Genomic DNA, 25,239 nt, shown 5'->3' on the forward strand with positions numbered 1-25,239 from the left:
CAGCCTTTGTGGGCAATTTAATAACCAACTTAAAGTTGTTAGTTGTTCTAACTTGAAATATTAACTTGAAAAATTTATCTAAATTTCTATTTAACTTACATTTCTGTATTATCTCAACTTTTTTAATGTTAAATTGTTGAATTAACTTTAAAAACTGAGTTTGTAATACGAACTGTAAGTTGGATTTTTTACAGCGTATGATCCATGACAATACCTCCCTCCAGAATGATGGCAGTGGAGATGGGCTGGAGGTCCACTGAGCTTTGACCCTTGTGAGGACTATCTTCACTGACAACTGTCAGCACACCAGTGATGCATTCTAGGGCCTCGTCTCTCTCTGTATCCTACAAAAACACACATTCTTCAGCATTGCAATTTATGCTATTCTAAAACATTTATTTTTAGTGTTGTAATGTTATCAGAGAATATGGCTTTAAATATGTTTTCACACTGGATTTTACAATAAAGCAAACAAAATATATTTGGTATGGTTAAACTAAAGCTATGGAGATACGTCAAGGTCTATACATTCTTGAACAGTGACACTGACTTTTCAACCTAGACTTCTACTCCTTAGATTTGAAATTAATGAATGTGTATAACGTTTATGTGGAACATTTTATTTTTATTTAGTGGTTGTTTACATAACTCTCAGATTAGTTGTGGAGGTATTGCTATACAAAATACACCAGTCACTGTATAAAATGTATATTGTATTTCGAGCAGATAGAATTACATCTTCTATGTCAACACAGGTATAGTTTTATTTTCATGCAGACCAAACTTTTTCTTATGTGCTAGTACTTACAGAGCAGGTCTTGTAGAATTCAATGGAGTCGTCACCGAGTAAAATCGGAATGTCTTTGAGAACAACAGAGCGAAGTACTGTCACGTCTGGTGTCTAATGATACACAGAGAGAGAAAAGACCAGTTAACAGAGTAATTTGATAGGCACAAGCAGACAGGAAATAAAATAGGTTGGTCTGGATCAGCTCATTTAGAACTTCATTGATGAACTATCATACAGATCAAAAGCAAAATGAACCTACTTACCATCCAGCTCATGTACTGCATCAGCTCCCTGAGTTTCTGGCCAACAGATCCCTTTTCTTTGTTTTGAAAAGTTCTGGTTCAGAGCCTCAAAGAAGTCTGGGGGAAGGGGTTGGTAGAGATGGAGAGCTGGCAGAGATATTAACATTCCAACAAGTGTTTGGATTTCTAGCCACACACCTTGAGTTTATTTTTGATTGGTATTATTTTATTGGTTGAGAATCAAAATAACTTACCTGTCTCTCTGTGAAGAATGCTGGCTATCGTTCAACCATGGTCTATAGTACAGCAGGCTCCCTTTTTACAATTTCTTGTCTGCGTAGTGGGAATGATTGGTCAATCATTTGTGAAATGAGAGTGCCATTTGGTTGTTTTTCTTCATTTCTTCCACTAGAACCATTCTGGCATTTTCAAGGCTTGTTTCATCATGTCCTTCAGGTAAGTTAGGCAGGTAGTTTGCTTCACCTCTTTTTGGCCGTTTGAGATTCTTGAGGATTCTCCCTCTGGGTTGCATTTACTTCTTTTGCATCCATTGATTGATACATCCTCACATCCAGCTTTTCAAAGCTTTGTGCGATAATTGGCCATCTTAAATTTAAGGCTGTTTATCCAGCCATACCATCTGTGTGGTCCAGGCTCAGTGAGGCAGGGGTATTTGCTAATCAGTGCTTTTGCAACACTGCTGAAGTCATCATCTTCCGGGTAAGCCTTGAAATGGTACATTGTCTCAGCAATCTTTTTTAGTATGTCATGCTTCATATCTCGTGGTAGAGTCATACGTGTTTCATCTTTCTTAAAGGCAAGATCTGCTTGTCTGAGCCTATACTCAACATCTACTGAGAAATTAGGTATGTCAAATAAGTCTGGTCACTGTTGTCTTAGCGATGGTGATGCTCCAACAGTCGACAGGATCTCAGTGTTTGCTGTGCTGCACTCAGTGTCTAATGTTGTGGTGGGTGATGGAAATGCTGTTAAATGGAGAGTCACAAGAGGGATGATTTTGACTGTAGCTCTTTCCTTCCTTATATCATCTTCAGCGATGATGACTCTCAGCAACAACCCCTGGTCCATTTTGATAACTGACTCACTCAGCATCATATGTGCCATATGTGCCAGACAAGTGTGACAAGCTGCTTGTCTCCAACTCTGTAAAGTGAAATCGGCAAAACATCATTTAGTTCATACAACTTAGTGACACAGAACATGGACAAATGGCTACTACAGAGCTCGTATGCTCTAAAATGCTCATTGTACCATGATGTCATGAGTCTGCTTGCAAATATTATGTCTGTATTGATCACCACAATCTTTGCTATTTGTCTGAAATATGGGAGCCCTGAGCACGATCTAATGGAAATAACCATATTAGCACTGTACTTAATGCCATCCATGCAAACAGAAGCTGCTACAAGGACTGTGTTCTGGTAGTTATTCATGAAATAGAGACAGTTCTTCAGTTCTTGCAACAATTACAGACTTCACTTTGTTAATTTCAACAGATGGCTTGAAAAAGGAGGTAGCAGCTAAATGGAAGGGTATCATATGCTGGTGTATGACAGCTAAAGTAAGGGGTATGTTCTTGAAGTTGTGAATGTGACCCACAACTTTCTTGAAGAACTTGTGTTTGCCTTCAAATCACATTGTCCACACATCACACAATGGAACAAAAGTTTGAATTAGTTGAGGGTAGTGCTCAATGTAGTGGAGCTTCTGTTGTATCATCTTGTTCGGGAAAACCTTCTGAAATATATCTCTATGTTCTGCAATCTTGCAGTCAAAAAAAACACACTGACTCCTCTGAGAAGCTTGCAGACACTGACAATTCCACTACAAGTTCATTAAAACCTCCCAGGTTTCATCCCCCTCAGGAATGTAATGACCTATCAGTAGTGACAGAAGGCGCAGGAGTGTCCAATTTTCATGACCATTTCCTCCAATTGTTTCTTTGGAAGCAATGTTCTTTGGGATGAGCTGGGGTTAGTTTGCTCTGTCTGAAAATGTATATGGAAACTTTTTAATAGACACATTCAGGATATCAAGTGAGAAGTAACACTTTGATATTAGTGCCTCCAAGCACAAGGCCAGTTCAGCCGGAACAAGATCTGGAGGATAACCATTAACAACATGAAAATGTTCCAAGCTTTCACTAAGTGGGCAGCTTCTTTTCAAGCCATATTGTTGAGCCATGGTAGGATCCTACAATACATATTGCACCTTTCTATCATGATTTTCTTTTGTTCTTGGTTGAAATGAGCCTGTCTGCACTTCCTTGTGTTTTATTTCCTCCCGTGTGGCCATACACAAATGGCACATCTGACTTACAGTGAAGCTTTCAAAGAACCCTTCCAAAGAATGGGCAGCTAAATTATCTGATGCAACAAATAATACTGTGGCTTTTATGCTGGCTCCTAACTGAAAACAAGAAAAACAAGGTCCTGAATGAGTGGGCAGAGAATTTCACCATAACCATGGTCTTTGAGACTGCTGACCTTGAAAAGTACAGCAAGCTGGATGGTATGAAGAGAGGAGCGATATTTAGGGTGTAGATTTCCAAGTACCCAGTAAATGGCACATAGTTTGTGTTTCTTTCTGGAGGTTCCCAAGGGGTAGCCACCTCAAAATCATATATGTACAAGTAAAGAGCAATCCTGAATTCTTCCTCTGTCAAGAGAGAATTGTCTTTAAACCAGGAACCATCCCTCTGAGATCTGTATCCTTGTGACAAATTTGTCTCAGGTGACATGGCCTTATCTAAAATGTCTCCATTGTTTAGTAATGTCTGCAGCATTTTTAGTATGGGGATATACACAACTGTCTGCCTGTCATTTTTTAGGACAAACTCAACAGGCGTTACCACTGAGAATTCTTTTGAAATGTACTGTAAGATGTTCGCTTGCTAGTGGTTGACAATGACCCCCCAGTAGAAATGAATTTCAGGAATAAATTATTCTCAGTAAATACTTTAGCTATCTCACTCATTAAAGAGTCCTCAACATCTCCACAATGTGGATTTAGTATTTTTCCAACAGATGTATGTAACAATGGCTGTGAAAGCACATACATTTGGTTGATCTGCTCTTGCAGGGCATTTTCAGAGATGTTAGGAATTGATGACATTCTCAGAAAAAGAGCAGCTACATTATGTTTCAACTGACTCTCCAAGTTCTCCACATCTTCACTGAGCTCAGTAACCTCAAACTCAACCTCATCAGTTTCAGGGGCACTATCCTCGGGTTGAATATTTATATGAGGTGAAGGTTCCTCACGTTCATTATGTGACACAATTTCAGGTTTGAATGCCATCTTATTGTGGTCTTGATGTTCTTCACTTTTATGTGCCTTAGTAGTTGAATAAACATTGTTCTCAAAGTTACAGCCTTGATATGGACAAGAAACCTTTTGCTTTAGGTTCAATAATTATGAGTCAATAATTCTTCATATGGGAACGCCGCTGCTTTTCTTCCCAGACTACAGCACCCATACTTCGGAGAGGAGAGCGGTGTCATCGGCGAGAAAAAAGCTAACTCAGCTGGGAATAACGTCCTTTTTGCTTTACCTCGCGTTGTGAAAGTTACTCATCGAGGGAAGATTTCACTTCTTGAGACACCAGCGGAGGTTGAAAAGTTCGCTCTCAATCTGGATCCCACCGTAAAATCTTCTTTGAAGGGAGCTGTATCGGCGGCGTCACGAGAATCTTAGGTGAATGAACACGAATCTGCAGTTCCTATGGAGGACCTTACTGAGAAAATGTTAGTGTTTTTTCGTCCGGAAAATGACCGGGTTGGGTGATGACGGACGAGCCGCACTGCTAAATTGGCCGAGTATTAAAATAATGTTACTTCAGGGCAGGTAGAAGAGTGCGTTCCAACTCTTTGCATACTGCCCATTTTGTTACTGTTCTTGATTTGCCTTTTGTTTTATGCCCAAGACCGTCCAAGTAAGTTTAACCTGTATTATGCATGTTTTTTTTATATGTAATGATTGTATGTTTATAAACATGTACGTGTATGCATTTGTTTTGATCACCGTTACCTTTCCAGGGGATCACCACTATCTTCTCTTCCCGCCTCAGTTCTGGCTGGTCTACTCTTCCTCAGTAATATATGGCTAAAAAATATATTGTCGTTGAACGTCAATGGGTTAAATAGCCCTGTTAAACGAACTAAATGTTTAGATTACCTAAGATGCAAAAATGTCCATCACGCCCTTATACAGGAGGCTCATTTGAAAGCAGCTGACGTGCATCGCTTTCAAAATAGATACTTTAAAGTGATATGCTCCTCTTCGCCACCAACAAAACTAAAGGAGTGCTGATTGTGTTTAAGTGTAATTTTGATTTCTCAATTATAAGGACTGTCTTGTGGTGCAAGGGGGCGATTTTAATACTGTGTTGATAGATCTCATGCCTCTAAGGCTGATTCAATAATTTCTGGGTGTTTTAATTCATTTTTGCTGCACACTAACATATGTGACATCTGGCATTTACAAAATGACAGTGTTAAGGATTATACATTTTTTTCAGCTCGTCATAAGAGCTATTCAAGGATTGATTATTTACTTATGTCCCCTTCTCTTATTCCCTTTATTAGTAAAGTTAATATTCTGCCGCTTCTTTTATCGGATCATTCTCCAGTAATTACATCTTTAACCGCAGTATCGTTGGGCTCCAGACACAATCGCTGGAGACTCAACACCTCCTTATTACAAGACTGTACATTTGTGGATTGAACTACTCAACTCCTTGAAAGAGTTTTTGCAGATCAACAAAGATTCAGACTCTAACCCCCAGATATTGTGGGAAACCACTAAATGTTTTATTATGGGTAAATGTATAAGCTTTTCATCCTTTAATAAAAAGCGTAGAGACAGTCGTAAATGTAATTAGAAAATCAAATCAGTTTACTAGAGAAAGAACTAAAAGGTAAATTTAGCGAATCTAAAGCTAAAAAATTAAAGTTTTTAAATCAGAATTAAAATCTATATATTTACATCGAGCAGAATTCATCATTCATCATACAAGACATTCTTATTATTTCCATGGAGAGCGCTCTTCTAAGCTGTTGGCTTTGAGGTTGAAAGATGTTGAACCTAAGGCCAGTATAACAGCTATAAGGCATGAGGGTACAGTATATAATCAACCTAAGGATGTAAATAGGACATTTGAAGCCTATTACAAACATTTGTATACCTCCGAATCCAGCACTGACCCAACTAATTTTGATTTATTCCTTAAACATCTAAATCTTCCTAAATTAAATGACTCTCAACGCAGTATATTAGATAGCCCATTGACAGTCGGGGAATTAAAATTGGGCCTGGATTCCATGAGCACTAATAAGGCCCCTGGGTTAGATGGGATTCCCCCAGAGTTACTGAAGATATTATGGGATATAGTAGCACCCTTGATTCTCAACTCTCTTAACTGCTTTAGAAACTGGTGCTTTACACAGGGACCAAAACACAGCTTTAATAGTTTTGCTGCTGAAGAAAGGGAAGGACCCACTTGAATGCTCTAGTTATAGGCCAATTAGCCTTCTGTCCACAGATTCCAAGCTGATGGTAATAGTTTTGGCTCTAAGATTGAATAGATGTGTAGGAGACTTGATAAGCCATGATCAATCAGGTTTTAAAAGGGGGAGATTTGCGGCAGACAATATACGTAGGCTTTTTCAAATTGTGCAACGAGCAGACTCCTATACAGCTTGTATGAATACGTCCCATAAAATTTCACTCTATGCCAATGACTTTTTGTAGTATGTATCAAACATCACAGATTCGCTTAACGAATGCTTAAAATTATTTGATACATTCGTACATTGATACAACTGTTCGGTTATAAAATTAACTGGAGCAAATCAGTATTCTGCCCCTCAGTCTAGCTGCCAAATCAGAGATTCAGGCTTACCTAATATGATTCCTGTTAGTGACCAGTTTAATTATCTTGGAATTAGAGTTTTTCCTTCATTATCTTGCATCTCCAAGTGGAACTATCAGTCTCTCCTTGATAAGATCACAAGTATTGGTCTCCACTCTGCTTGGCGCTGCATGGTAGGATAGCCATTATTAAGATGAACATACATCCAAGGGTAAGTTTTTTATTTTCAGTGTTAACTCAGGAACCACCTATTGATTATTTCAAAAAGCTTAATACAGCAGTATCAAAATTCTTATGGAATAATAAAAGGCCTAGAATTCGACTTAAATCTATGCAGCGGCTAAAACCTCATGGTGGCTTATCCCTACCAGGTTTTTGTTCCTATTATCTTGCATACCAAATGAGGCCACTTAGGACTTGGATGGAGGCTGACTCCCCTGTGCCATGGCGGGCCCTAGAAGCTAATATTATTTACCCATTACGTCTACAAGATTTATCCTTTACTAAGGTATCGAAGAAAGAGCTCGAAGAGTTTGGCCCAATTATAAGTCATTTTATAAAAATCTGGAAAGCAGCAGAAAAGATTATGGGAGTTTCAAATCTCTACTGTGAATCTACCCCCATATGGCATAATAATAATCTTTGTACTGGTAACAAACCGTTCGTTTCTAAATGGTGGGTTGAATGTGGTATGTGGTAATTAAAGTAAGTATGGACACACTCACATCGCTGAAGCTCACCGGCGCCATCTTGTGCACCTAGCCCATTAGTCACCATACTTGGCTGTATGTCACATCACTTCTTTAAAGGGGTTAGTTCACAGAAAAATGAAATGTCGTTCCAAACCCGTGAGACCTCCGTTCATCTTCGGAACACAGTTTAAGATATTTTAGATTTAGTCTGAGAGCTTTCTGTCCCTCCATTGAAACTGTGTGCATGGTATACTGTCCATGTCCAGAAAGGTAAGAAAAACATCTTCAAAGTAGTCCACGTGACATCAGAGTAAAGGTCTTCACGAGTCCAAAAATTCATGCCAGAACCCGAAAGAGACCTGTAATGTACTACACTGAACCAACCCGTCTAATATTTCAAAAGCTGGACCCGGACCTGTGTAGATCCGAGAAATGCCTACCTTGACCGGACCCGGACCCGTATATTATTTGAAAGCTGGACCTGAACCCGCCGGGAAGACACAGACCCGACTGGACCAGATTGTCACATATTCCACCTTAAATTGCTATTACAAGTAAATAAACCTGTTGCGAAAAATACAGTTTTTTTTTGTCTTACCTAATTTAAGGAGCCGTAATCTCTCTTCCTTTTACCTGACTGCCTGTGATGCATTACAATCCTCTGACAAGAAAGTTATCCATGTTATTCCTCTCGTTATTCCAAGTCCAAGCTTAATCCCCTCATTATGCCCTCACTGGTTGCCATAGAAACTTGAAACGCGCTCGAGAGCGCACATTCGTGCTAGCTGGATCAACCTAAAATATGCTTTAACGCAATTTGAGCGTCATAGAAAACATTCATGTGACAGTTCAGCTCAGATTGTGTTTAAAATATGTATTTAAAATATAGACCCGAACCCGTATGGGTCCTGGGTCGACGGGTCTCGGGTGCACTGTGAAGACCTCTACATCAGAGGGTCAGTTAGAATTTTTTGAAGCATCGAAAATACATTTTGGTCCAAAAATAGCAAAAACTATGACTTTATTCAGCATTGTTTTCTCTTCCGGGTCTGTTGTGAGCAAGTTCAAAACACAGCAGTTTAGTGATATCCGGTTCGCGATTGAATCACTCGATGTAACCGGACCTTCTTGAAAGTTTTCAGGATTGCCGGTGATACCCTGAATTTCCTCAGCTGTCACAGATGGTACAGCCTTTTTCTGGATTTATTAACCTGTATTTGAATGTGGGTAGTCCAAGTGAGGTCCTCGACCTGCCAACAGATGTCTATTGTTAGAAGAAAACAAAACAATCCTTAGACTATTACTGACCTCAATCGCACCGGCTCCCTCAGAATCAACTGGCCTGCCATTCTCCTGCGGTTGCTTCTTTTTTTCTCTGCTAAAATATCTTTGAGCTTGCGCTTGTGCGATGTACTGAAGAGTCTCAGAGACTAAATAATGTTTGTCCAAGAAAGTCGCTAGATTTGTCGCTAGTCGTTTTTTGGAAAAAAGTCGCTAAGGGGGTCTGAAAAGTCACTAAATCTAGCGACAAAGTCGGTAAAAGACGAGATGAATCCTCCAGTTGCTTGCAGCGCTCTGAAGGCTGCCAGTTCACAACAATGCAACGAGACGGTCTCTTGCACCACAACTCTTTGTTCTTCCGTACATCTTCCGACTGATTTCTTGTTGCTGGCAATATATCATTTGTTGCGCCTAAATATTAATAAAGATACGGTTATTTATAAATCAAATTGGTATTGATTCTTATTATCATTTAGGAGGCTTAGGAACATTTTGGGGTGGCTTCAGCCCCCCTAAAATAGGCCTAACGATGTCCCTGATAAGGCCGCTGCTGTCTCTTTCTGAATGCCACAATCAGCTCTTTAGTTTTACTCACATTCATAATTGTCCTGGCACCATGATGTGAATTTCTCTACCTCATCCAAGTATCATTGTTGTTGGAAATTATGCCCAGAACCACAGAATCATCTGCAAATTTGAAAGCAAGTTTTCAATATCACATGTCGTCACAACAGCTGCATCCTTTAACAGGCCAAAATGTCATATCCACATGGGTGGGGGAGGGGTAAACAACAAAAGGTCAAAGCCACATGGGTGGTCGGGGTGGGGGAGGGTGCAGGGTCTAAAAGGTCAAAGCCATCAATCAAAAAATTTGGCAGGTGGTGTAGCATATTTCTCTCTCAGGGCAGATCAAGATACTCAGGTGTCCACGGCGGATCAGGAGACTTAGGCCGTTATAGTGGTATTGTCACGATACCCACACAAGAACAGAAGACATCTAGTGGTTACCCAGGGAACACAAACCAGACACTGTGACAGGTATATGGAGTATCTCGGCGTGGTTTGAGCTGGGTAGACGCAACGCGGAGAGTTGGGTGACGAGGCTTGGGAAGTTTCCTTACTTCCTCAACTTCCAAATTAACAAAGCAAACAAAACGATTTAAGAATAGCATGAGATTAATCAACTCGATCAAAGGAAAATCACCTGTTGGAAGATCGCAGCAGATTGTTTCATCATCAACATATCGCTCCAACCTCAGACCGCCCTGCCACAAACCCCACAGCACATCCTCAGCTTTAGTCATCATTTACGATTCATTCTTCTGTTTCAGTTGGTGGAGTGAAGGAGACATTTAAAGCTAAAACCACCAACAATGTGTGTTATCACCATGGCACACCCCTTATCACATTGGTCCAGCCTTTTGTGCACACGAACGTTCTGGGACTGATTTCTACAATGTTACAAGGTTCCCAGGATGTGTTTGCATTCACACAAAAGGCACTCTGGCAATTTTAAAGGATCAATGCTCTGTGTGAAAGGGAGAAATACAGATTCCAAAAGTGATTTTTCGTAGCGTTGCCATAGGAGCATTATTTTGGGTAAACCAAAAAACTTTGAGAGAATAGTTCTTAAACAAACCATTTTCCTTTGTGAGAAAGACATTTTTAAAGTATATATATATATATTTTTTTTCCACTATAAAGAAACTTCTGTGTGGTGGAAATATTTAATTGATATTAAAAGTTAGTCCTGAAACCACAAATCCCATAAAGAACCTTTTTTAAAGAGTGTACATTGGATGATTTTATGTAATTGAATTTATGTACATTGGATTCATGTAATAAATATTGGACTCTTTTATGTAATTGAATTTATGTACATTGGATTCATGTGATAAATGCAGTAAATTAATGCAATTCTTCTTTTCTACCTTAGCAGACGGAGAGAGCCTTCGGTCAGCTTCATCAGCTACTGTAAGGGACATCAAGATTGAGCCAGTCAGCACCATGGACCTTTAGGAGCAGTAATGGCTACTTGCTGTAATTCTCGCTCTGATTGGATAGAGTATGTGAAAAACTGTTTTTGGAATTACTAAAGTGCTTTCCCCCACATTGTTATTAAGTGAAGGGAAATTAAATGAAGCCTAATTAGAAAATTTTATTGAAGTTAATGCTTCCTTATTTGACTTTAGAGATTGCTAATTTGTGAAGTTTTACATGAAGAACCCCAACCATTTTTATACAACTTAATTTAATAACACTGAATGAAGTTTCAACACTGTTGTGTTTCTGTTTTAGCTTGTAGCATGCGTTCCCTACGTAAGACTTTGCTGTTAGCTCTGGTAGCATCAGTGGTGCTGGTTTTGGCAGTGCTACATTCTTGGCCCACTCGGGTCTACAGCACTGTGGATGTCCGGTACAGACCAGGTCCTGGAGCTGAGCGGATGCTGGAGGAGAGACTTCCCGAACTAGATCCCAGCACTAGCACCATCCCTTACCGAGTGAGGGAGAGTGTGGCCAGGTCAGTTAGTCTTCACAAACTGATTTATGTTTTTCTATGAAACATCAGCTCAAGTAGAGGCTTTAACACCTGCAACTCTCAAAGGGATACTCCGCCCCAAAATGAAAAGTTTGTCATTAACCACTTACCCCCATGTCCTTCCAAACCCATAAAACCTTTGTTCGTCTTTGAGCCACAAGGATGCACTGTTTCTAAGTGTATTTTTGCTTTGATTTGAAAGAAAACGGCGCATCCTTGTGACGTGGCTGATACAGAAGAGCGTAGGCAGTTGGAGTGATGTGGAAAGACACAGAGGAGAGTGTTGACAAAGGAATAGTTGAATAAAGTCATTATTTTTGTTTTCTTCGCTTACAAACAGTATTCTCGTTGCTTCTTAACATTACAGTTGAACTATTGATGGCAGATGGACTATTCTGACGACTTCTTTCATACTTTTCTGGACTTTGTCAGTGTAATTTACTTGGCAGTCTATGGGACAGTCACAATGCCTCCCATTTTTCATCCAAAATATCTTAAAATTGTGTTCCCAAGACGAACAAAGCTATGGGTTTGGAACTACATGGGGGTTAGTAATTATTTACAAAATTGTAATTTTGGGGTGGAGTATCCGTTTAACAACTACTTATTTCAATCCTTCAAAAGCTTGTGGTAGGTAAGATTTTATAATTTTTCTTTTTATTTCATTTGATGAAAAATAAATGAAAACAGTAACATTGTGAAATTTAACTACAATTTATTATTTTATTATAATTTTTTAAAATGTACTTATTGTGATAGCAAAGTAGATTTTTCAGCAGTCACTACATTCTTAAGAAATATTAACATTCTTATAATATCATGTTTTTGTGGAAACTGAATAAATTTTTTTCAGGATTCTCTGATAAATAGAAAGTTCGAAAGAAAAACATTTTTTTTTTAAATAGAAATATTGTTTATAATATTGTAAATGTCTTTACTGTGATTTTTGATTTATTTAAATTGTCCTTTCTGTATACAATAGTTAATTAACCTTAGTTATCTTAATGACCACAAACCTTTGAACTGTAGTGTATGTGCTCCAAATTAAAGTTGTTCTGAAATCTAAAACTTATCTCTAAACATCATTTTAAATTCTGTACATGAATCTATTTTGTTAACTCTGAAAATGGTTTATGTATTTATATACAGTATACATAAAACACAAAGACCTACATTGTCTTTTGTCACCTCAGGGGGATGCAAAAGGTTTCCTTCTGTTTAGAGATTGACAGGTTGTTCATGTGATAACTCTCCTCCTCTACCTCAAGGCTTTTGGCTCGCAATGGCTGTGTTTGTGAAGGAGACAGCAGAGGGGTCAACCTGCCATTTGCTCAGCTCTTGTTCCCCAGAGTGTCTGCCCATCCGCTGCACACTGCCTTCCAGGCCTCCCAGCTCCATGAGATGAAGAAACGGCGTGCCAAAGAGTATCAGAGCTTTCAGATGAGGTGCATTTAATAATTATACAGTATGCCAGTGCAAATGTTCAGTTGTTTGGTTTATAAATCATATATATGTTATAAAAAAAAAAACTGTGTATATGACAGACTATGTCTGATCTTGCAAATAGTTCTTTTTTATGGTTTTAGTTTTAGTTTACGATTGTAACCCTTGTGTGTATAGGTCACAGACCCCTTCTGATCTGCTGATTGTAGCTGAAGCTAACAATCCTCTGCAGTATCCAACCCAGGGTGTGGAGGTTCGGCCACTTAAAACTATCCTTATACCAGGTATTACACTTTCTGTTTCTAGTAAGATTAATGTATTACCATATTACTGAAGAACAGTGATGAGACTTAGTATTATAATAATAAATCTTTAAGCTAATGTAATGAGTATAATTGATAATACTTGACTTTTCTGCAGCCCATGCTCAATGGAAATGTGTCACTGTGGCTACATTTCTACTAAACCTTACAGAAAAAAACATTGCTTAAGGTCCATTTTGCTGCACTTTTTTTAGATGATCCACAAGAGGCACTAAAAGCTATATCAGTTATCTCAATTGCAGGCTTATTCAACAGCACATACAGTATTGTGATGCAACTGTTAAAATGTATTTGTTTATAGTTAAGCGGCCTTTATTTATATAATGCTTTACACATACAGATTGTGTCAAAGCAGCTCCAAGGCAACAGTGTGCAGTCAAGGCAACAATGTTGCCAGAAATTGAGCCCCCAACTAAGCAAGCCAGAGGCGACAGCGGCAAGGAACCAAAACTTCACCGGTGACAGAAATGGAAAAAAAAAAACCTGGGAGAAACCAGGCTTTGTCGGGTGGCCAGTTCTCCTCTTGCCAGACAAAACCTGTTTATAAATCATGCATTATAGTAAAAATGTTAACGTAATAGTAATGCAGTACTGGGCAAGGAACTGCACAAAAAAAAGGCTTTATTCATATATAATTTTTATTCATAAGATAATCTGCCCCCGAAATAATTATTTGAATCAAAAGGAACAGAAGTTATTGGTGTTTTAACTGCCAGTAGTGTTCATTTCTCCTAGAAACTGCAGTGGAATGTGTGTACATTTCTGCAGAAATGTAGCCACTGTATTGTACTTCCAAAGAGCCTTGGTTGCTTTTTTTCAGAATTGCAGTAACAATTTGCATCATAATAATAAAAAGCTTACGACTGAGATCTGAAAAGAGCACATTGTTAAGTTGCTGAATGGACTGTGACTGTAATAGGAGGCAATTGAGTGCATTTTCATTTAGTTATTGAGGCTGGACAGTCAGGGCTGCATTAAGAGGTCACTGGGCCCCGAGGCTATGAGCTACTGCAGGGCCCCCCCACCACTTTAGGTCACCAACTATAGAGGGAGAAAAAACGCCTTTTTCTAAAACACTGCTGTAGTTGTTTTACATAAATATAATCTAGAATCATTCAGAATAACAGTGGCCAATTCCTTTACAATATACAATTAAGAAAATAGCTACTTGAAAAACTTAAAGCACTGAATAATATTATATTGTATATATATCAAATATACAATACATAGTTTTCATTATAAATTCACCATTCATTCTTAATTTTTTTTACATAAGTGATTCAGTCAAGGGCATTAAATTACTTTTTTTCTGATGTTTGATTAACATTGACACAAATGGCGACAGCAGCTTTAATAGCAGCTTCTGTCACTTTAAGACCTCAGGGTCTGAGCTCAACTCATGTGCCCTGTGCAAAACCGTCTCAAGTTCACCATGGTCTAAAAACGAGCATTTGCTAAATTAATTCTCTCCCGGTGACATGCCCCCACAGAAGAAAATTTGAAATTGAAATAATGACTTCTGGTGAATATTGTGGAAACTAATTGATACATTTACCGGTAGATAAATATATTTAATACATTATAGCATATTATAATACAATTTATTAGCCCTATATATTTATAGAATAGCATTTGAAGCATTTGAAGAAAAATAAACACATTAGTTTTCTGTAGCCTTGTGTAAACTTATTCAATAGAATTAAGGCTTCTAGAACGTTCTTTCCAGTGTAAAAATATTTGTAATTTAATTAGACAACATTTTAAGGAAGTGTAGTGCAAATATCTCTATACAATTATACTTCCATTATAATTAACTTTCTTTCCAGTGCAGAACAATAATAAAAAAAAAACAATTATTAATTAAATTATTATTATTTCCCTCCTCCAGATATCTTATTAAGAAACTCATCAGAAATGATTGACACTTTATGAGGGAGCGAGAGACAGGAACACAACAAGCGGGACCACTGGGGAGATGTATATGGAATGTTAGACTAAACCTGCACTCTTTTATCTCTAATTAATATAATCACTTTCTAATCAAATATATTAGAGTTTTAAAAATCCACATGATTGCATCGCCTACCATTATATCAGCCTCTGGAGTCTGGCAACCCAGTAAGCTGCTCTGAGCTCTCTCTTGTATGTCAGCGCGTAATCACTCAGTGTTTGGTTAGTCTTTGCCCCTGCGATGTATTTTTCACTGCGTGAGTGAGAACATGATGTGTGTGCCTCATGAGAGTGGCCTGGCTTGTCACACAGTAACTAAAGGAGTCGGGTCTTTGTGAAAGGTCACTATAATATTAATGATAATGATTCAATGATAATGCATTGAATATACGGCAAAGTGCCACTAAATAACAGAGCTAATTTTTGGGGGGCGTGGTAAGGCTTTGGCAATCAGATGGCTAGTGGTCAATCTGCTCCACAGCCAATCACGGGCCCCCTCCTTGCTCGGGCTCTGGGGCTTAAGCCCCACCTAGCCCTATTGTTAATGCGGCCATGTGGAGAGCACAATACATGCAGGGCCAGATATATGCATAGCCAGGCACATGAAAAAAGAAATTGACTAAGAAATATAAAAAAACTAAATAATAAAAATGACTAACTTCTTCCAATGAAATTAAGCGCAGAAACTTCTTGTTAGTACTTCCCCTTGTGACTTTATCAAAATATTTTCGCAGCTGAAAAGCAACATGCCATTTCTCAGCGTGGAAGTGGCAATGTTGTGGTTTTTTCGATCAGTTAAACATCTAGTTTTGCTATCAGTGGAAATGCAGCTGCCAAATACTGTTTAGAGATGCACAGACTCACAGAGGTTTCACACACACTTAACCTATCTCTCTCTAATAACTGTACTAGCATAATCTCCACATCAATTGCTCAAGCCTCTGTTATTGGCTGTAAAATTACATTTAATAGTGACCAACAGGAAGCTTAAGATTATATAAATTAGTATTACACACAATAGCATTTTAATGACTAGAACCTGACGAATGTCTTCAAATAAAACATGAACAATGAGAACACTAATGGTTTCCATGGATAACAATTTATTTTTATTTTGGGTGGTAATATTATATTTTAATAGGGAAGGGGGGGCCCCAGAATTTATTTTGCCTAAGTCATGATAAGAGATAAATCCGTCCCTAAATACATATCTGTAATGTGTTTCAGGTTTGGCCTTAAAAGAGCTGCCCCAAGATGAATATACTGTAAGTGATGTCATGAATATTTATTTTCGATTTTCTGTGCCCTTGTGTGATGGATGCTTCCTGGACACTATGTTTTTCATCTTTCTTTGTAGCTGAACTTTTCAGCATCTCTTGGTACATTTAATGTGGCAGCAGAGGTGGAGGGGGTAAAGGTCAAGGGTGATGGCGAGATGCACATGACCCTGAGCAGCAGCCTTTTGTCCAGTCTGAATCGACAGCTCCAGTTTATCACATATACTAACACTTTGTTCCACCCCAGCACAGCTGACACAGGTAAGCTTCTGGGTAATTCCTGTAAAAAAAAAAAAAAAAAACTTAGTTATCTCAAATGTACAAGTAAACTCAGGACTGGATAATCTTTATGTTGATCTGTAGTTTTTATGTGTTTGTGATTCAGTGCAGTTAGATACAGAAGGACATCAAGCTCTGTTTACCATCAAGATCCGTCATGGAGTTACACCCAAACTCTACAACACAGGCTCTGATGGAGATCAAGGTAAGTACGTCAGTGTTATCATTGTTTATTACAACTATAGCTATCAAAAATATTTATTTGTTCATTTAAATTAAAATAAAATAAAATATAAATATTAGATGAAAACCTTAAAAAAAGAATGAAAAAGATAATCGTTGCCCCGGATTTGAATTTTTTGAAGTACTGACATTTTTTAAACTAAAACTGAAATAAAAATAAGTTAAAGCTAAATAGAAATAGAAATTGAATACAATTATAAAATACAAAAATGAAAAAATAAATAAATACATGAAAAAAAAACACAACAACAATAAAAGTGAATTCATAACATTAATAAATCCTATAGCACAGTGGTTCGCAAACTTAGTGCACCCCTTTATAGTGTTTGACACGTGTACAAGCACCTCCACTACCTTACTCCAGTTAAACACCACATTTTAACTGCAAAATCACTGTATACAGGGCTTGACATTAACTTGTCTGCTCACTAGCCACTGTGGCAAGTGGTTTTCCAAAGTAACTAGCCACTCAGGATTTTCACTGGCCACAATTTTGTTGGAAAATTACGATTTTATATGACTAAAGTTACTGCATATTAAAATGTATTTAAATCAATTTCCAGGTCATTTTTCACCTATTTAAAGGGCATTTTTATTTGTACGTATTTTAATAAGATACTTAAGGGTTGTTACCAATAAAATATAATCAGTATCTTTTCCTTGCAGAAGAAACAGAAACAGCTGAAGTGGCATTTAGATGCATATACACAGACAGTTTAATGAAGCTGAAATGTAGCATTTTGGAAAACTGCAAAGATAAGCTACTTTTAAACATGAAAGTAAACCACCAGTAGGTGGAATCAGGTGACTGTCTTAATGTGTGAGTCATTGAGGCATTCATTCAAACGATTCATTCAGACAGTTGATTCATTCAAGAATGAAACATGTGCATGTCTTTATGAAAGGACCGCTGAATCATTCAGTAATGAAACACCAGTGTGTTGCCCAGAAACGTGTGACTGTTTTGCTGTTAAGCAAATCAAGCAAAAACTGTCAACATAGACAATATTGTATTAAAATGTAAGTTACTTATTGTGAAACCCTGACTGTATATTAGATAACATCAACATTTCAGTTATAAATTAAAAAAGAATATTACTTAAAGGGTTCGTTCATCGAAAAAATTATGTCATTAATGACTCACCCTCATGTTTTTCCAAACACGTAAGACCTCCGTTCATCTTCAGTACACAGTTTAAGATATTTTAGATTTAGTTCGAGAGATTTCTGTCCCTCCATTGAAACTGTGTGTACGGTTTACTGTCCATGTCCAGAAAGATAAGAAAAACATCTTCAAACATCTTCATGTGACATCAGAGGATCAGTTAGAATTTGTTGAAGCATCGAAAATACATTTTGGTCCAAAAATAGCAAAAAACAAGATTTTATTCAGCATTGTCTTCTGTTCCGTGTCTATTGTGAGCGAGTTCGAAACACTGAAGTTTAGTGATATCCAGTTTGCAAACTAATTACTCGATGTAACCGGATCTTCATGAACCAAAATGTATTTTTGATTTTTCAACTAATTCTAACTGACCCTCTGATGTCACATGGACTAACATTTAAGATGTTTTTATTAACTTTCTGGACATGGACAGTATACCGTACACACAGTTTCAATGGAGGGACAGAAAGCTCTCGGACTAAATCTAAAATATCTTAAACTGTGTTCCGAAGATGAACGGAGGTCGTACGTGTTTGGAAAGACATGAGGGTGAGTTATTAATCACATTTTTGGGTGAACTATCCCTTTAATACCCTTTTTAGTGAGATGCTGCTACAATTCAATTTATTCTTTGTATATTAGATGTGTCAGCACATTTACACTTCCTCATGGCAAAATAATGTTTCACTCTGTGATTTTAGTGTTAGTTGTTATTTATAATGTAAGGAAATTAAAGCCACATGTTTCATTTACATTTGACTTTCTGTTTGCTTGATTTCAGAGTATAACATCAGTGCTCTTGTGACCATAGCAACTAAAACCTTCCTGCGCTATGACAAGCTCCAAGATTTAATTGACAGCATACGCCAGTACTATCCAACAGTTACAATAGTGATAGCAGATGACAGTGAGCACCCGAAAACAGTATCAGGCCCATATATTGAACATTACATCATGCCCTTCGGAAAGGTGGGTCACTTTGTTGAGTTGATGGCACATTTATTTATGTGTTTACATGCACTATGATGGGTTCTGAATATGTATGTCTATGTTTCAGGGCTGGTTTGCTGGTCGTAATCTGGCCGTGTCACAGGTCACCACCAAATATGTGCTATGGGTGGATGATGACTTTATTTTTACTACCAACACAAAGCTGGAGAAGCTGGTGGATGTGCTGGAGAAAACCACACTTGACCTGGTGAGAAAGTCAATGTACAAACCCGATTCCAAAATAGTTGGGACACTGTACAAACTGTAAATAAAAACAGAATGCAATGATGTGGAAGTTTCAAATTTCAATATTTTATTCAGAATACAACATAGATGACATTTCAAATGTTTAAACTGAGAAAATATATCATTTTAAGGAAAAAATAAGTTGATTTTAAATTTCATGGCATCAACACATCTCAAAAAAGTTTGGACAAGGCCATGTTTACCTCTTCTTTTTATAACAGTCTACAAACATCTGGGGACTGAGGAGACAAGTTGCCAAGTTTAGGAATAGGAATGTTGTCACATTCTTGTCTAATGCAGGCTTATAGTTCCTCTTTATGATGCGCCCAATTTTTTCTATGGGTGAAAGACCTGGACTGCAGGTTGGCCATTTCAGTACCCAGATCCTTCTTCTACGCAGCCGTGATGTTGTAATTGATGCAGTATGTGGTCTGGCATTGTCATGTTGGAAAATGCAGGGTCTTCCCTGAAAGAGACAACATCTGGATGGGAGCATATGTTATTCTAGAACTTGGATATACCTTTCAGCATTTCCAGATGTGTAAGCTGCCCATGCCACACGCACTCATGCAACCCCATACGATCAGAGATGCAGGCTTCTGAGCTGAGCGCTGATAACAACTTCTGTTGTTCTTGTCCTCTTTAATCCGGATGACCTGGCGTCCCAGTTTTCCAAAAAGAACTTCAAATTTTGATTCCTCTGACCACAGAACAGTTTTCCACTTTGCCACAGTCCATTTCAAATGAGCCTTGGTCCAGAGAAAATGCCTGCGCTTCTGGATCATGTTTAGATATGGCTTCTTTTTTGACCTATAGAGTTTAAGCCGGCAACGGTGAATGGGACTGTGGATTGTGTTCACAGACAATGTTTTCTGGAAGTATTCCTGAGCCGATGTTGCGATTTCCATTACAGTAGGATTCCTGTATGTGATTCAGTGCCATCTAATGTCCCGAAGATCAGGGGCATCCAGTATGGTTTTTCAGCCTTGACCCTTACGCACAGAAATTGTTCCAGATTCTCTGAATCTTTGGATGATATTATGCACTGTAGATAATGATAACTTCAAACTCTTTGCAATTTTTCTCTGATAAAATCCTTTCTGACATTGCTCCACTCTTTTTCGCCATCATGCATTGGGGGAATTGGTGATCCTCTGCCCATCTTGACTTCTGAGAGACACTGCCAGTCTGAGAGGCTCTTTTTATACCCAATCATGTTGCCAATTGACCTAATAAGTTGCAAATTGGTCCTCCAGCTGTTCCTTATATGTACATTTTACTTTTTTCAGCCCTTCATTGCTACCTGTTCCAACCTTTTTGCAATGTGTAGCTTTCATGAAATCCAAAATGAGCCAATATTTGGAATGACATTTCAAAATGTCTCACTTTCAATGTTTTATATGCTATCTATATTTCATTTTGAATAAAATATAAGTTTATGAGATTTGTAAATTATACCATTCCTTTTTTACTCACAATTTGTACAATGCCCCAACTTTTCTGGAATCGGGTTTGTAGTATGATATACACAGTATATGAGAATTGTCACTCATTCACGGGTTTTCTTAAGTCCAGTGAATATTAGCCATCAAATAAAGACAAAGCAACCAAAACATTATAATTCAGTCTTATCTAGTGAAGAGCCATTGCAGAAGCATATGTTGAGTGGATCAGGTCCCCTGAGGACTCTTTCTGTTGCACAGGAAACAAGCGTTTTTTTGGTGAGGAACTTACACCTTTTAAACCACCACAGTCCCCACTTTAACCTTTAATCAAGAAGGCACCATCCTACATCACAAAACCCACAGCAACAGGCTAAATTTATTTTAATAAAAAATCTCAAGCAGTAGAATAGTTAGGCATCATGTTATTTTTTAACAGTGCTTTTAGAATAATGACTGCTTTCTGGTTGTTTGTGGGTTATGTTCATGATTAATGTTGTGAACTGGATGAGTGGTTATTTTTCTATGACACTTGATAAAGGAAACTGACTTCAAACAACTGCTAAAACCACTTGATGGTTAAAAATAAAAAGTTAGTTATAGGGCTTGTGTGATTAGAAATAAAAATAATAATATTGCAATAAAATGTATGATAATGAAATACATTTTTACTCAATGCATGTTGCTTACAGGGCGACTGAGTAGAATGAAATATCCTTTAATTATAATCCCAGGAGCCCGTTTCTGAAAGGACATTTAGTGAAAACTTTGAGTATGTTAACCCTAGATTGAGGGAAACTCTAGGTTTTCTGTTTCAGAATGGGAGGTTTGTCAAACCTGAAAAAAGAATGGTAAGTCAAGCCTGTTTCTGAAAGAGAGATAACTTATACTCAGAGTCAGTTACCTTATGAACCTAACCTGGTTGGGAGCAGGTTTTCTTTGGTAAACCCAGAGTTTATTTCGGTCTCCTCCCCCTTTTTAAAGCACAAGCTATGTTTTTTTTTCTTATTTCAATATGAATATAAAAAAATATAAATAAATATAGATGGATTTTGTATATAGAAAATTATATAAGATACTTAGTCTTGTTTCCTTGGGGGATCTAAATTAAATGCATTTTACTTAAGTAAAATTATATGCTAGATGGTAATAAAAATAATCTTTATGCAAATGGAAAAAAAGATTACTAAGTGCAAATCGACTGTAGCTCTGCCCTCCATCTTGATAGAATATATCATGACTTTCACTGTAACGTTTTTCTGTTAATAGCATCTAGAGCTATTTGCACTTAGCCTACTGTAAATAGGATATATCGCTAAGAAAGTATGTTAATTCCACTTAGTGTAAATAGCAGCTGCCGTATTTTTTTTTATCCTATTGCAAAGGATATTATTATCCTAGGCAAAACAAAGAAACAAATAGAGATATAATTAGTGTAGCTGCTGTTCCAACAAAGAAAAATTAATTATTTTAACCCAAGCTAAAGAATAAGAATGCGCATTTGATCAGATACAACTACAGTCACAATTAATTAGATGCATTATTTAAATGCTTGGACAAAGCAATGTGTTTTTAATCTAGATTTAAACAGAGAGAGTGTCTGAACCCCAGACATTATCAGGAAGGCTATTCCAGAGTTTAGGAGCTAAATGTGAAAAAGCTCTACCTCTTTTAGTGGACTTTGCTATCTTAGGAACTACCAAAAGCAAAGAGTTTAACTTAATGACAGAAATCATAGAAAATGTTTTAAAGTGATAGGCTAGTCATCCTTACTTCAAAATCCTTAATAAGTACAGAATCTTCATGACAGTGATTATATACACAGATCCTCTGTGTACTAAACTTGTGCTAAGTTAGCAGGCCTGGGTTCTAATCTGCCCAAGTATATATTTTTTTTCTCATTAATAACAAATGTTTTCATCAGGAATTATATCAAGAGCAGGAATAGAGAGCCTCCACAAAAGTTAGCATTAGTTTGAAGAGCTAATCTGTGCAAGAGCCACCATCACTGATAACAGTGGCAATGAGCATTTAGCGTGGTTTTAAAAGCAACACATTTCAGTGCCCAATCAGAATTGGGTCACTGGAAGCATGCAGTGTAAATGCGGCCTCTGTCTCTGGCACTGATTGGTGTTGAATCGAAACAGAGGATACAATTGTCCAAGTCTGTAAAGGTCAAAATGGTCCAAAAATGGAACATAATTTTAGAACACATTGTTTGTTTCATTTTTAGGACCCTGCTCACACAGGAAGAGTTTCAAGTAGTCAGTCTTGTTCCCGAGGCTGAAGTATTTTTTCAGTTGTTTTCAATGGGAACGGCACATTTTTTTAAAAGCCCAGGAGTGTGCCGAGCTCTGAGCATCTTTTTCATGCCGAGCACTCGGGCATATTTTTCTCAGCACAGAAAGTTGAAGAATGTTCAACTTTGGGTAAAACACAGTGCTTATCACTCACATTTTAGTCAGACATCTAATCACAGTGGAGCAAGGGCGGGGCAAATATCATTCTGACCAACTGTCACACATTTTGTTTGTACTACAGCTAAACCACAATGGAGGAGACGTTAAATGGATAGTTCACCCTAAAATTAAAATCACCCCATGACCCATCCCCCCTTAAGCCATCCTAGGTGTATATGACACTCTTCTTTCAGACAGATACAGTCAGAGTTACATTAAATAATGTCCAGGCTACTCTTTGCTTTATAATAGGAGTAAATGGTTGCCCACAATTTGAACTTGTTTTGCTCCTCTTTTGTGCTTCCATGTTCGTCACTTCCGCATTCATCACAGCATTGGCCTACGCCTACATCATCCGCTGGATGCCACTCTCTCATGAATGAGTGTACGACAGTTAATGGAAACTAGAGATTAAGGTTTATAACATTGTAAATATGGATATTTTTCTCACACAAATGCATTGCGTCTCTTCGGAAGGCCTTTATTAGCCCCAATTTTATAATGGATGGGTGCAATTTTTTGGACTTAAAATGTTGGGCTACCATCCACTCCCATTATAAATCATGGATTAATATTTAATATAACTCTGATTTTATTCGTCTGAAAGAAGAATGTTATATACACCTACTATGGCTTGAGGGTGAGTAAATCATGGGATCATGTTCATGTCTTAAACAGATAGGATTCCCAGACTACTACATATATTGATAGGAAAAATAATGATTGCAGTATTTCATTTATGATGTGTCTGCCACATTACTTCTGCAGATATCGAGGATATCCAATATCTTTGCAACCAAAGCCTCTCTTACTGAAAAAAAAAAAAAATACTTTGTTGCAGAAGTGCTCTAATGGGGTCAAAACTGGGTGTTTTCAGAAGAGGGCCTGGCTAAAAATGCTATGGTGGAAATAGCCTAAAAGGTTAATACAGTTTAAATCTATTTGAATCACAAAATATGGCTAAGGAAAGAGTACTATAAATACAGTTTTAATTACATTTTGCTTTAGGCAGCTGCAGATCTAGGGCAGATCATTGCTCTGGAATGGATCAGCTAGCTATGTGACCTTTTCAGTGAACGGGTCTTCTGTGTGCACAGTCATACAGCTGGAGTCATGCCTTCGATAAGTAGACAAGCACATCTGCTTTAAAAAAAAAGGGAAAGAGACAGAAAATTGCTTAAAGGTGTTTTTATTAATAGGAAGAGATACTCTGTACTAAAAAGTCTTCTCCAGTTCAGTTTATCATCCCTGCATTGTTCTTAGTGTTCTGCTGTGTGTGTGTTTAGGTTGGAGGAGCAGTGCGTGAAGCTACAGGTTACACTGCCACCTACAGGCAGACTATCTCAATTGAAGCTGGAGAGGAAGATGGGGACTGTCTGCACATGCGGAGAGGCTTCCATCACATCATCCAAGGCTTTCCTCACTGTGTTGTCACTGATGGAGTCATCAATTTCTTTCTTGCCAGGACAGATAAAGTGCAGCAGGTGGGCTTTGACCCCCGGCTAGCCCGTGTTGCGCATTTGGGTGAGTTTTCATTTGAGTCCAAACACAAAAGTAGGTGTTTCTAGGATTGTGGTGTATTTTGCAGCAAAATTTCTCAAAAATAAAACTCCTCAATTAGGTGTGCAACAATATTAAATTCTGAGGCGAGAAAATGATAAGCAGATAATTATTTTGTGTTTTGTTGTTTATTATGTTATGACTGATGTAATAAAACTATACTACTTTATATAAATACATTCAAAATAAAATATTTAAAAACTAATCAGTGGGAAAATTTAAATAATGCAAATTTAGGCACCAAAAATTGGCTATACCGTATGATCTTCATTTTGTGATCTGATTTCATTTTGAAAGATTTTTATTGAAATCTGCAAAAGAGATTAAAGATTTTTAGAAAAACTTATATTGCATATATGCATATATGCCTTTTTGCTTTAAAGCGGCAGCAATTATAATTATAAGAAATTACAAACACGCTGACA

The 25,239-nt window shown here is 37.6% G+C and overlaps 1 protein-coding gene across 1 annotated transcript in view; it reads left to right on the forward strand.

Moving 5' to 3' along the window:
* Positions 1-25,239, forward strand: part of LOC128015731 (beta-1,4 N-acetylgalactosaminyltransferase 1-like) — a 30,871-nt gene that overhangs the window by 2,249 nt on the left and 3,383 nt on the right. Inside the window, exons 2-11 of the mRNA XM_052599812.1 lie at positions 10,835-10,963; positions 11,197-11,419; positions 12,706-12,882; positions 13,058-13,164; positions 16,381-16,418; positions 16,511-16,691; positions 16,816-16,914; positions 18,899-19,086; positions 19,175-19,315; positions 24,541-24,778. Of these exons, the coding sequence (XP_052455772.1) occupies positions 11,205-11,419; positions 12,706-12,882; positions 13,058-13,164; positions 16,381-16,418; positions 16,511-16,691; positions 16,816-16,914; positions 18,899-19,086; positions 19,175-19,315; positions 24,541-24,778 (1,384 nt within the window). The 5' untranslated portion in view covers positions 10,835-10,963; positions 11,197-11,204. The remainder of the gene's footprint in view (positions 1-10,834; positions 10,964-11,196; positions 11,420-12,705; positions 12,883-13,057; positions 13,165-16,380; positions 16,419-16,510; positions 16,692-16,815; positions 16,915-18,898; positions 19,087-19,174; positions 19,316-24,540; positions 24,779-25,239) is intronic.

Source organism: Carassius gibelio, chromosome A6, assembly GCF_023724105.1.
Source record: "Carassius gibelio isolate Cgi1373 ecotype wild population from Czech Republic chromosome A6, carGib1.2-hapl.c, whole genome shotgun sequence".
Taxonomy (NCBI): domain Eukaryota; kingdom Metazoa; phylum Chordata; class Actinopteri; order Cypriniformes; family Cyprinidae; genus Carassius; species Carassius gibelio.